General features: G+C 33.6%; 1 protein-coding gene across 5 annotated transcripts in view; it reads left to right on the forward strand.

Annotated features, from left to right (window-relative positions):
- LOC137644052 (sodium/mannose cotransporter SLC5A10-like) overlaps positions 1-14,235 on the forward strand; it is a 105,741-nt gene extending 91,506 nt beyond the window's left edge. For all 5 annotated transcript variants that reach the window (XM_068376959.1, XM_068376956.1, XM_068376958.1 and 2 more), the window contains 8 exons: positions 83-326; positions 3,230-3,455; positions 3,900-4,014; positions 4,866-4,956; positions 5,129-5,271; positions 6,201-6,357; positions 9,566-9,716; positions 13,021-14,235. In XM_068376959.1, coding sequence (XP_068233060.1) covers positions 83-326; positions 3,230-3,455; positions 3,900-4,014; positions 4,866-4,956; positions 5,129-5,271; positions 6,201-6,357; positions 9,566-9,716; positions 13,021-13,087 — 1,194 coding nt within the window. In that variant the 3' untranslated portion in view covers positions 13,088-14,235. The remainder of the gene's footprint in view (positions 1-82; positions 327-3,229; positions 3,456-3,899; positions 4,015-4,865; positions 4,957-5,128; positions 5,272-6,200; positions 6,358-9,565; positions 9,717-13,020) is intronic.
- Positions 14,236-14,373: the final 138 nt, after the last annotated feature.

Here is a 14,373-nt window from a genome sequence, read left to right on the forward strand (position 1 = left end):
TGAATTATAAATTTCATAGAAGACTTAAGATGATATGCCAAATTAGCCACTCATATCTCGGCTTCTCTTATGGACTCTTCAGGTGATTGTTCAGAGAACGCTGGCCAGCAAGAGTATGTGCCATGCGAAGGGTGGCTGCGTTTTAGCAGCCTATTTGAAATTCCTTCCTTTGTGGTTGCTGGTGATACCAGGCATGGCTGCCAGAGTTCTCTACCCAGAGAGAGTTGCTTGCGCCACTCCAGATGCATGCAGAGCAATCTGTGGCAATCCGTCTGGTTGCAGCAACATTGCTTATGCTGAACTGGTGTTAAACCTTCTACCTACAGGTAAGTTTTGTAGAAATTTCTTTAATGATTAGCACATCCCTTTTATGAAAGCGTAAATTCAAGTTTAGTATATGGGAATTCTTAATAGGGAATAGAGTGCATGGGAAAAAACATGATTTCAATTGATCCTGCAATTAAATTGAAACAAAGCTAAGAAAAAATTATTTAATCATGTGCTACAAAAACTGTTCTCAGGTTTTCTACAATATTATTATTATTATTATTATTATTAATTTTATTATTGTTTATTTTTTTTTTATTATTACTATTATTATTTCTTACTATTATTATATACATATATACATATACCAAGGCACTTCCCCCAATTTTGGGGGGTAGCCGACATCAAACAAATGAAACAAAAAAGGGGTCGTCTCCTCTCTATGTTCCTCCCAGCCTGATAAGGGACTCAACCGAGTTTGGCTGGTACTGCTAGGGTGCCACAGCCCACCCTCCCCCGTTATCCACTACAGATGAAGCTTCATAACGCTGAATCCCCTACTGCTGCTACCTCCGCAGTCATCCAAGGCACCAGAGGAAGCAGCAGGGCCTACCGGAACTGCGTCACAATCGCTCACCATTCATTCGTATTTCTAGCACGCTCTCTTGTCTCTCACATCTATCCTCCTATCACCCAGAGCTTCCTTCACTCCATCCATCCACCCAAACCTTGGCCTTCCTCTTGTACTTCTCCCATCATTATTATTATTATTTATTATTAGCTGAGCTAAAATCTTACTTGGAAAATCAGGATACTACAAGCCCCAGGGTTCCAACCAGGAAAGTAACCCATTGAGGAAAGAAAATAAGGAAAGAGATAAACTATATATGAGAAGGAATGAATAAAAAGTATAAAATATCTTAAAGTAGATCATAATGTAAACTATGAAGAGAGACTTGTATCAACCTGTTCAACATATTTGCTGCGAGTTTGAACTCCTGAAGTTCCACCAATTCAACTGGGAGATTAGGAAGATAATTCCTAATTCTGGTCACAGCTGGAATAAAACTTCTTGAATACTGGGTAATATTGAGCATTATGAATAGAAAAGGTAAGACTGTTAGAATTAACTGCATACCTAGTACTTCATATAGGATGGTGCTGTCTGACAAGATCTGAATGCAAAGGATGGTTAGATTTATGACAAATCTTATGCAGTATGCATGAATAATTAACTAAATGATAGTGCCAGAGATCAATATCAAGATCAGGAATAAGGAATTTTAATAGACCTTACATTTTTGTCCAACAAATTAAGATGAGTGTTGAAGACCACACAGAAGGACAGTACTGTATTCGAAACAAGTTAGAATGAAAGAATTAAAACATTTCTTCATGATACATTGATCTGCGAAAATCTTAAGACTTTCTCAATAAGCCAATTTTTTTGTGCATTGGAGAGAAACCAACTAAATGTGTTTCTGAAAAGTAAAAGAGCTGTCAAGAATCACACTTAATACAGTATTCTAAAGGATTTGTAAATTGTTAAAGATACTTTATCAATGCAGAGATCCAGATATTGAGGAGCCACTCTGCCTACTTAAATCATAATTTGAGTTTTGTTAGGGATCAACTTCATGCCCTGTAATTTGCACCATGCAGTAATTTTAGCTAGATCTCTATTAAGGGATTCAGCAACCCCAGATCTACATTCAGGGGATGGAATTAATGCAGAGAGTACAATTGTCTCCATATGCGTTACTAAAGGTGCATTTTATGTCTTTTAACTTGCACTAAAGTCTCTCTCTCTCTCTCTCTCTCTCTCTCCAATCGTTAAGAATTAAGAGATAGATGCAAGGCCATTTTCTATTCTGCATGGATCTGGGCCTGAATCGGAATACTAGAGAGACAGGCCCTCTTCAAAAAATAGCAGGGTTTCTCTCCCTTCCTCTTCCTCATAACTGCATTCAGCAAGTTCAAAAGACAAATTGTAAAATAAAACACTATTGAAAGCGTATGTATTGTGTGCATGTGCACATACCTCTACGTATATTTTCATGTTTAATAAGAATTCACGGTACAGACTACAAAAGGTTCGATATACAGTAAAAATATTAGGTTAGCCTAAACTTGATTAGTAGGGGCTATTAAAGATATGATGGAGATGAAAATATCTTTGTATTTTCTCAATAAACCCCATTTCCTAAATGACAAAAGGAATTTCGTACAATGGTCATAAATACTTCCTCAAACGGTCCTAGGGTCGCTAATTTTCATATCGAGCTGTTTTGTGCTTTTTTTTATTGGTAACGAGAACTTTGAATCCTTACCATTTTGATAAGAGGAACTATTACAGATGAACTACTGTCTTCTTTGTAACTAGTAATATTTGCTCCAATAATTTTATTCACATTCATGAATAGACGTCATATTTACATGTGGTGCAGTATGCCTTTTTTCAGCAAATGCACACAAAAAAATTACATAACTAACAAGAGAAACTATGGATGTGTTTTGTATATTTTGTACAGCATAACAATCCTAAAAGTACTGTAGTATGTTATGCTTACCCTTTGAAGTAAAAATACTGTACACAATTTTAATGGTCTAGAGTAGTTAATGCTATATAATACTTTATTCCAATATTACTATTCGTTTATATAAGGTTATATATTACGGTGCACTTGATTATTTTATTATTTTAATAAGGTTTATTAATGCCATTTCCTTTGTCTAATATTGTACATTATAACACTTTGAATTAAACTTGTTTTTAAACCAGATCATGTTCTGTAAATTCTTGAAAAGGAGAAAAATTATGCTAAATTTTATGAGGTGACGGAGATGATTATCAAATCTAAGCCTATAAGTTAACATAAATACTAATTACATGATACTATGGGTTGATTGTATGCATTATTAATACATTTTATTACCTAATAATAACTTTCCTTTGCTGTAGGGCTTTCGGGTCTGATGCTAGCTGTCATGATGGCAGCCCTGATGACTTCCTTAACTTCAATCTTCAACTCGGCTTCCACCATCTTTACCATCGACGTGTGGATGCTGTTCCGCACAAAGTTTTCCCGTCGGAAGACGAAGCCGTCCGAGACGGAACTTCTCGTTGTTGGGAAAGTCTTTGTGATGGTGTTGGTCGTTATATCAGTTCTTTGGATACCTGTTATACAGTAAGTCAAAAAGCCTGCTTTATTATTAGGAAGATGACTGGATTTTTATATATTTAATACATTTTGTAATGAATAACTCAGCTTAGGAATCATCATTTAAATTCTTCAAATTCTATGAAGCAGAAATTTCATCCTTATATATAATGGAAGGATATTGTTAGTTTAATATAAAGTTTATTAATTTAAGGGCAATCATTTTTAGACCGAGTTATGATATTAATGCTTAGATGTAAAGTGAGCTAACATTAATGGATGTGGATTTGGAAAATTTTATATGTATTTAGGTATTTATTTCATGAAATACAATTTGCATATACTGTACTGTAATGTATTATGTGACTGTTAGTTTCTACTGTATACTATATATTAACATGCATTACAATGAAAGGTACTGTATGATGAATTCATAGGTTTTACCATATTAATTTACCTGTTTCTGCACAGGACGTCCGGGAATTCACAGCTTTTCCATTATATTCAGAGAATATCATCCTTTTTGGCTCCACCAATCTGTGCTGTGTTCATATTAGCAGTGTTTTGGGGAAGAACGAATGAACCGGTAAGCTGTATAAAAACTACTGTGTATGTTTTTGTTTACACACCAGTGTTGCTGTATTTTAACTACATTAAGATACCCAAGGTTGATTAAACTGGTGTTAATCAATAACTTAACTATTAGTGTCATTCGTTGTTTTGAGAGCATCATGTAGCCCTTCAAATTTACCAGTGAGTATTTTTTTTTTCTATTCAGAACATGGTGGTTATTGTAGTCTTATAAATGTTCTAATTTTCTAGTATCACTTTAGCATGTTAAATTTATAAAATAAATGTTTTCTTACACAGTTCTCTGCCTAATTGTAAAACTCACAAAATCAATAGATTTACTAAGATGTAGGTCTGCAAATACAGTATATTACCATTATTATTGTTGTCATCAATCTGTTAAAAAGCACTTCAGTGACCCCACAGAGTCATATTTTGAGACTCCTTGGGGTAGCCAAATGAAATTTTTTTTTTTTTTTTTGTAGAATAAACACTGAAAATTTAAACAAATCTTAGAATTTAAAAATTTTGAGAGCTAGGTTGTAAGAAACTGTTCAATTGCAGTACATTGGATATATGTTCACGAATACCGTTATGTTTTGAATATTACTGATGATTTTTTTTGACAGCATATATGTTGTTGCCTTGGATCAAATATCTAGCTAAGTTTACAAAATATTAGTTTCAGGTGATGATGAATTGATTTTGGAAGCTTTTTACCTATTATTTTCTGTTCAAAATAATTTTAATGATTTTTTTCTTAAGAATTCTACTGATTTTTTATTAGTGTTGTAATGATTTTTTATAAAAGTGTTTACTGCATTTCATTTTGTTTTGTGTGTATGTATAATAGACAATTTATTACAGGGAGCGTTCTGGGGTTTGATGTTCGGGCTCTTTGTCGGTATGGTGCGTTTTGTTTTAGAGTTTGCCTATACAGTTCCTAGTTGTGGTTCAGGTAAGTGGTTATATTAAAGTACCTATCAAGTAGATAATTTTTATAGTTTGATATTTCCTTCGGTAAGCACAACATTGATAGATCAAATATACAATAATATACTGTGCATAATCCTATGCTCATATCATCATACAGACTAAAGATTACAGACAGTTTGTATTTCCATTTACAGGTTTGCCTGACCTCCGTCCAGAGTTTATAAAAATTATCGTTGGTAATGTTCACTACACACACTTCAGCATAATCCTTTGGATTTTATCAGGGATGGTGACAATTTCTGTTTCTCTTATGACAACTCCTATCCCTCCAGAATGTGTAAGTACCTGATATAAACTAAGGTGTTATTTTCAATCGCACATGGCATTAAAAAAAATCATTCTTGGAATGAATGAATTTGATTTTATCTGACCAGGTTTGAAAAGAATTCCTATGCTGTGATTATCAGATTAATGTTCAGAACAATTAATTTTGTGTGTATACCATTACTTGGCTTGCAATAATTGTAATCAACAAAGTACATTGAATTTTTCAGTCTGCAGGGTTTGTCATTGTTCATAGTTTTAACCTTTCAATTAACTTATAATTTATTGTATTTCAATTTAGCACAGCACAGTTTTTTTTTTTTTATTTGTTGACCCTAAACTACATAAATTTGAGATGCTTCAAGGTTATTATTATATAACTTAATGCTCCAAAGTAAACTGAGAAAAGAACTGTACATAAAAAAAAATTTCTAATGTTGTAATAAGAAGCTTGTAAAATTAGGAATTATTTGTAAGATTAAACGGGGAGTAGATGATTAATTACCATTTTTTGCAGTCATTGCTTATTAGAAATTTTCTTTAGTGTGATAATTGAATATTTGCATACCCATTTCCAAATTAAACTCTTGTCACAATTGTTAACAAAGGTAACACAACAATTCAACATAATAAGACTAAGGTAATTTTACTGCTTATCTGTGTGAGATACATCTGAATATTTAATGAATAAAAAAATTACTAAATTAAATCAAATAGAACTAGTAATTAACTGATTCATTACTAATTCTAGAAATCCTTCCTATGTATAAATTTTTAAGGTCAATTTTATGTCACTTTTTTAACATTTGGTGAACTGTATAATTATGGCACTAAATGTAAGGTCCATTTCAGCTTTTAGAAGGAGAACATTATGTAACCAGTAAATCACATGTTTTAGTATTGATTGCCTTCAAGATATTAGTCCTTATTCTTTCATTCCAGCTGTATCGGCTGACATATTGGACACGTAAGGATTCTCGGGTCCGTAAGTCCCATGTGCGTGTTTATGACGAGACAGATGTCGGCAAACATGTTGAAAGTGCGGAAGTCATGTCAGGATCCAGTGTTGAGGAATTTAGCATTGAGAACCCTCCTGCAGGTATGTCTTTGAACATGTGTTCGGTTTTATTGATGGGTCTGAATTCTCCATGTAGTCTTTAGAGATGTTCAATTACCATCATCAGTAGGTGATCAAAGATTCCTATGAATAAAAATAGTCTTGTCCTACATGTTATGACTTGGACAATATTTGGTAGCATTTCTTATTGTGGCCTTCCAGTTATGTGTAGAGCAGAATATGTCTTATATAGCTTTGTACAGTTGTACAGAGCATCAACTCACCTTGCATTAACAGCAGGAGACACCTTTATGCTATACAAAATAACAAATAGCAAAATTAAAAGACTAAACTCCATGGAAAAACACTAACGAGCTAAAATAAATCTAGATGCGCTCACTGATAGCAAAAGAATGGTATACTCTTAACACAGAGCTCTACCCATAGCCAGCTTGCCAGTACAAGGCAGTGATGGCTAGGTCCAAGGCAGTGAACAGTTCTTTTATTTTCCCTTAATGGTTTTGAATATTTACCTTTGGTGGTAATGGAATGGCGAATGGATTTTGAGAAAATTCCTCATATTTCTAAAAATAATGAAGTTCTGTTCTACAGACTAACTTCAGAGACAAATGTTTCACACTGAGAATGGTAACCATAATATTGAGGGTCAAGAAATTTTTTTTAATGCCTCAATTTTCAAGTTTCTTACATGCCTTTAAAGATAAAGTTGTGTATTTAAAACACAAGAGTAAAATCATTTACTGATAACTAGATTTTGAATATATTGCAGTATAAGATATGTATTGAAAAAGGGCTTAAGTTATCCTTGAAAATCCTTAGTTAAACAAGATTACAGTGAAAGACAGTACTTCATATAAGGCATTTTAGCCATCCAGAGATTCCAAATCATCTGAGGAAGGACAGTAATGATGGATATAAAGTAAAAAGAAATTTAATATTAGAACAAGGAATAGATTACAGTACATAGATGTAAAGTCAATTTCTTTAAACTAAAAAAGAACATTTAAATCTCTCATTAGCTTGCTCTAAAACATCTTTGGAAAAATCAAGAAATGTAAAAGTAATTGATAGACTTTTGAGTTTACAATACATTTAAGTAAGAACTATAGTTCAAAGACTAAGACCAAACATTTGAGAATCTGGTTGAACTGCATTCATAGTCAGACATCTAGAAATGGCATCTGGGGTAATTAAAGGAGTCACAACAAAATGCACAGGTACTTCCATTAACTATTTGAAACATATTGAAGAGAAAAGGATAATGATTGCTCACAACTGCCAATGTGTTACTCTAGTTTTTCCACCATTGCAAGAGAGCTGTTATGAGTAATGCATTACTAGTGACCAATAACATTACTAAAGGGGCCTTTTCTTTTACCAAGTACATTTTAGATTTTTATAATTCCAGAAGAGATTCTTGGTAATGTAAAGTTGCGAGCCGAGTATGCTGCATACTGGAAAGATAATTTTGTCTTTGCCATTCTATTAATTGGGGTGAACCAAGTTCCCTAAAATTTTCAAAAAAAACCTGTTTTAGGTACACATCCAGAGAGAATGTCATATACCTTTTGAATAGGGATACAGAGATCAGTCAGGGACTGAATCTTGTAAATGCAATATACAGTACTAAGACAAATTCTTGTTATATGCAAACCAATGATTGTATGTACTGTATTTAGTAGGACTTTTTTTTAAAGAATTTTTTTATGCAATTATGGTAACCTGAAATCAGAGCTGCTCTATTGAAGCATATCCAGCATATGATTTTGTCTGTCACAAAGTAAGTTAAAGTATGATTTATGAATATCTGATTTATAATTTCCAGATGAAACTACTTAAATATATAGAAGTAAAGGTATTGTGATGTCCTAGGTTGTATAAAAAGGAATTTGATGATTCTGTGATGCTCTATTACGATACTTTAGAGGATTAGCAATCTCGCTGATAAATAATAAAAAAGCAGTTTGTTCATGTAAGATATAAATGAAAAGAAAGGGATATCTTTACATACTTTTATATGTAAAAAGTATAATACATTTGCTGTTTGTTGGAGCAAAACTTTAAGGGTAACCACACATCTTTCAGGAAGGTCTAAACCTAGTCATATTACAGTTAAGATACATGGAAATATGTGCTAGCTTCTTTGTTCATACCATTCAAAAATTCAAAATATACCCCCTGGTAATTTGAGCCTCCAACTCAATTCATGGCATTAACTGAAAAAAAGGTAAACCCTTCATGAAAAAAATTGGAATCATAAGTGGTACAACCCCTGGTTCATAAACTTGACCCAATGAACAGGAGCCCATACCTGTATCTCCAAGACAGGGTCACATATTTTTCTAATACTTTTGGAAGCCAATGAAGAGACAAATATATTGTACTGTCATCCTTCTTAAGGACCATCAACATCAGTCAGTTTGGCAAGCCCTTGTGTCCTGGTGATGCTATTAGTACAGTGTCCTCTGTTGGTACAATGTACAGTGTCAAGCTTTCTCATTAAAAAAAAAAAAAAAGAAAATGCTCTTGTACCTTCGCAAGACTGGAATCCTCACCACACACTATATACCACACTTTGGGCACATGGCAAATTTATGTATTACATAACACACTTGATAGTTCACATGAACATTAGGAAGGCACTAACCATCCAAATGTTATCAATGTACTCCGTACAGCAACAAAATATGCAGACTGACGCCATTGGAATTGCAAATGTGGCTTTTCATGTTCAAGGCATGCAAACAGTCGAGTGGTGTAGTATACAACAACTCTACTTCTCAAAAAAGAAACAGCACTACTACCCTATTACTGTGTGGTTTTCTAGTTTCAAACTTGTAGTGTATTTTTTTTACTAAGTATATGGTATACAGTATGATCCTATTGCATTAATTCTCAATAAACAGTATATGGTATACAGTATGATCCTATTGCATTAATTCTCAATAAACATTCATAAGGAGCAAATTTTGTAGATGAAAAATCATATGCCAATTGTTTAAATATTTTTCCATCATGATTGAATAATCTATTTTACTGAAAAAAATTGAACTGATAGATATTGTTCAGGAATGGAAAGGTATGACCATTTATAATAAGATTCACCAATAACAATGGTACAGTAACTTAATCATTTATTACTGGGAAAAGGAAACTTTTCATATTTTAGTGGGTTAATTAGGCCCCTTTCAATGACTTGATTACTGTATCCTTTCCTTTATCTTCATAGTTGGGAGCAAATGGAAGAGAATGATTGGTGTTTTATGTGGCGTATATCCGTCTGATCCAGAGGCCAAAGATACAGGATTGTCACAGTCTACACCAGAGCAATTAGCCAAGGCTGCTGCTGATTTTCTTTATGAACCTCCATTTTGGAAAAGGTGAGTATTATTTCTCTTATTTTGTCTTGACACAACACAATGGTTTGTATGCACAGTAGTGTAAAATTCTGCTTGAAATGAAATTTGTGTTCGTCTCCAAATTGATACTTTAGTGGAAAGGCAATTAAAGGGGATATCTTCTGATTAGAGAGATGTTGTCAGTTATGAAGTCATTATAAATAAACTTTCCCATGTTACTAATATGTCATGTATTAAGACTGGTAGATTGGCTTGCTCGATCCTTTTTTAAACCGTAGCTCGTAAGTCAGCTTGACAAATGTTTTAAGAGGGAAGAAGTTGCTGAGTGGAAACCTCTTGCACTAAGCTATGGTACTAGAGAAATCTTAATAGATTTCTAAACTAGGGAAGTTAAGGAGTTCTAGGATATATTGTTATGAATACTGACAAACTAATGGGGTATCAGTGAAGTTTGTAATCTCAAACATGACACATAGTGACCCATTCCATGAGAACCTCATGAGTGAGACTTGTGACGTAGAAGACTTCCCAGAATCAACTGTATGATCAGGAAGCTTGGGCTTCTCTGTGAATCTGTCATTAGAGATGCTTGTTTCCAGTCACATTTTGCAATGTGCTACATGTGCTGGTAATCCTAGTAGTGTAACTAGTACTAAAGTTAAAAGGAAGGCCATGTTGACACATATTTTGATAGGGTCGAAGTTTTTTCTAGGTCAGGCCATGTACAGTACAGTTATGTAATTAAGAGTACTGTAATCATTCCACAATTTAGTCATAGCCAGAATAAAACTTCTGGAGTACTGTGTAGCATTGAGGCATTCAAAAGAAAAGGCAAGACTTAGAATCAACTTCAACACTTAATGCATGGTGAGTGATATGTAGTCTGGAAAGATCTGAAAGTAGGTGATAGTCATTATGAAAGAATCTCATACAATAGAGCAGAATAATAATATTGGTCAAAAATGTCTAAAACATCAGATATATCACCAGAAAAATATTTGGGTTATGTATTTGGTAAGAAGTCTTTTCATCAGTTAAGGACAGCAAAGGATTTTATAACCTTGTACATAACACGATCACTATCGGCCTCATGTGAGGGATGGGAAGTAATGTTACTGCAGGCAGGTTTTTCTTATAAGCCTATTGTTGGTTGATATATGATATACTGTATTAATTTCTTGCTGTCACAGAATTCAATATCAAGACTTAATGACCTTTGGTTTTGTGTGTGTGATGCGAGTTCAAATGACAGTTGAATAACTTGCATGTCTGTCAATAAAAGTATGAGTATCTCATACATTGTAATTTTTAAACAGCACCATAAATTTTTAGACAATTTTTTGGGCCCTTCATAACATTGGATGTAGAAAGACTGGGGAAGACTCAAATTCCCTTTATTTACCCAAAGGTTTTAATACATACATACATATACCAAGGCACTTCCCCAAATTTTGGGGGGTAGCCGACATCAACAAATGAAGCATAAACAAAAAGGGGACCTCTGCTCTCTACGTTACTCCCAGACTGACAAGGGACTCAACCGAGTTCAGCTGGTACTGCCCCCAACACTTTGCAACCTTCATTCACTCTCTGACGTACATCTGCTTCCACTCCACCATTTGCTGCAACAACAGACCCCAAGTACTTAAACTGATCCACCTCCTCAAGTAACTCTCCATTCAACGTGACATTCAACCATGCACCACCTTCCCTTCTCGTACATCTCATAATCTTACTCTTACCCACATTAACTCTCAACTTCCTTCTCTCACACACTCTTCCAAACTCTGTCACTAATCAGCCAAGCTTCTCTTCTGTGTCTGCAACCAGTACAGTATCATCCGCAAAAAACAACTGATTTACCTCCCATTCGTGGTCATTCTCGTCTATCAGTTTTAATCCTAGTCCAAGCACTCGAGCATTCACCTCTCTCACCACTCCATCAACATACAAGTTAAACAACCACGGTGACATCACACATCTTTGCCTCAGCCCCACTCTCACCGGAAACCAATCACTCACTTCATTTCCTATCCTAACACATGCTTTACTACCTTTGTAGAAACTTTTCACTGCTTGCAACAACCTTCCACCAACTCCATATAACCTCATCACATTCCACATTGCTTCCCTATCAACTCTATCGTACGCTTTCTCCAGATCCCATAAACGCAACATACACCTTACCTTTTGCTAAATATTTCTCGCATATCTGCGTAACTCTAAAACCACCCTGTACTGTACTTCTAAGATTGCATGAGATTTGACAAAGGTTTTAATACAGCATGGCTCAAATCTTTCAACCAGATTGCAAATATTGGCTACCAGTAGATTTAGAAGCTTAATTAAGATTAGAAAAACTTATAGTAGTATTCTACATTATTCATTTATTTAAAAAATAGCACAGTTGAAAACTCCTAAAAAAAATTGCTCCTTTGGTAAGATAAAGTGAGCATATGACCCCTAAGCTTGGTAGGACCCAGCAATCTAGGTTATGATGTAGGCTACAGTATCAGTGTGTAGTATTACGCTAGAATTTGTCATTCTAGGCCATGTTAGATTAACCACGGACAGGGTTTTATATCTGTACTGTAGTTGCCTGTGTTAGATATTCATGCTAGTATTTTTTATAAGTACTGATTACACAAGAATCATCTATTTTTATAATCTGATCTATATAGACTGGTGCTAAGTGCAAAAGAGTATACAGTATGAACTCATTCAATTGGTTTTGCCTCTCTCCAAAACCTAGCTTTCTCACTAGTGTCATCCTGTAATTGTGAAATAAATTGGGTTATAAGATTTAATCAGAGGCAAGGCCCTGGGAATAGTGAGGTATGGTGATAAAGGGGTAAAAAAAAAAGGCATAAGATACCAGAAAAACAATGAGAAATGTGTATGTTGTCAAAAAATGATTTAATCATGTTTACCGGGAACTTTTTTGCCGTAGAATAAATCTCCGGGAATTCTACCTAAAAGGCTAATTTTGTCATGGGAGTAAGTGTTTATGTTAACTCTACAAAGAGAAGGAATCTCTCTTGACATCTAGTAGATTCAAATCCACCCACAATAAACAGATGCCCTTTCTGTGTGGTACAATAGTTTAATATTTATATTTCCTACATTCATCCCAAATTCCCGACATTCTCTCTAAGCCTCTTCCTTTCATGTCTTTCCTCCCTTGCAGTAAGATTCTTAATAAAGTATATTAAATTCTGATTTAATCAGTACAGTATTGTTATTTAAAACGTGTGTGTTCTTTTATCTGTAAGGATCTTCGTAGACCAATACCGAAGGATCTTTTTTAATTAGACCTACTTTTCAGGTTCATCAACTGGAACTGTTTCATCTGTCTCGCACTTTGTACTGTCATCGTGATATATTATGCATAATGATCTGATAATCTTAAGGTAATATAGTTAAAAGTACCACAATGGCTTTATCTGGAGAGAAAAAGAATTATAAAAATACAATACAGTATTGCAAAGTACAGTATTTAGACTATTTCAACCTTGATGCATACTTATATTGTACATAGAGAAATGTAGGTGTCTAAAAGGAATATATTTTTAGCTGATTTTTTGTCAAATGAATGATTCTTTTTTATTAGAAGGTCTACCTAAGGTAATTTTAACTTAGATATATAAGTATATTGAGAGATTTTATTTAGCCATTAGACATGTACAGAGACAATGTATCAAAATGTAGTGTAACGTTCAGTATCAATTTTGGAGAAAAAGATGGTTAGGATAGTAGAGGTTAAATATTTTAGTGGATTTATTGTAGCGACAGCTGCTGACATAATTACTAGTACTTTCAGCAGTAATAACAGTGCCTATATGACCTCTTATGAACCATGTTACTAAATGAGATGAACAGAATTGCATAAAAAAAAAATTTTCATGAAAAATTATCTTTGGTGATAATTGGTAATTCAATAAATATAAAACTAATATTGTACTTCACTACTTGGTCACTAGATGACATTGTCAGCAGCATATAAAAAAGTTTTCATGAGAATATAGTCATGTTTAGAGCTTAGAATACTGTACTCAGTTAAAATAATAGACCATCCGTTGTACCTATGAGATTCAGTAATTCTTAAAAGATTAATCCTTTAAAAAAAAAAAATCTTTTTCTTTTGATATACAGTAGTTTAATCATATAAAAATGTCAGTTTCTTTTCTTATAATGAGAGATTCACACTCCCTGGTATGATTTTAAATAAAAAATACTCAAAGGATTTAAACTGACAATCATATCATGACAGTAAATAACATAAACTGGGGGACAAAGCTTGTATCTTGACCTGGAATATAAATGAATCTGTTGAAGAATTTTAGGAAATTGGTTAACTCATATTATAAAATGTAGATTACATTTTTATTGAAGAAAACAATGCTCAACATGGAAAAAAAAAAGATAAGTGGAACTGTACACAAATGTATGCTATTGGGATTTTAGAATGTCTTTCATTCTCACTAAGATTTAAAGTGATCACCACAACTAATGTATTACATTAAATAAAATGTTACATGTCTGTTTGGTATTTCATTTGCATACAGCTTTACAGATGAAGAATAGCATGGGAATAAAAAAGTATATGGAATAATTTAAAAATAACAGCAAATGTAAATAAACTTTATTTCCTGATTTGCATACAGATTGAAATACAGTA

Source organism: Palaemon carinicauda, chromosome 7 (assembly GCF_036898095.1).
Source record: "Palaemon carinicauda isolate YSFRI2023 chromosome 7, ASM3689809v2, whole genome shotgun sequence".
Taxonomy (NCBI): Eukaryota; Metazoa; Arthropoda; class Malacostraca; order Decapoda; family Palaemonidae; genus Palaemon; species Palaemon carinicauda.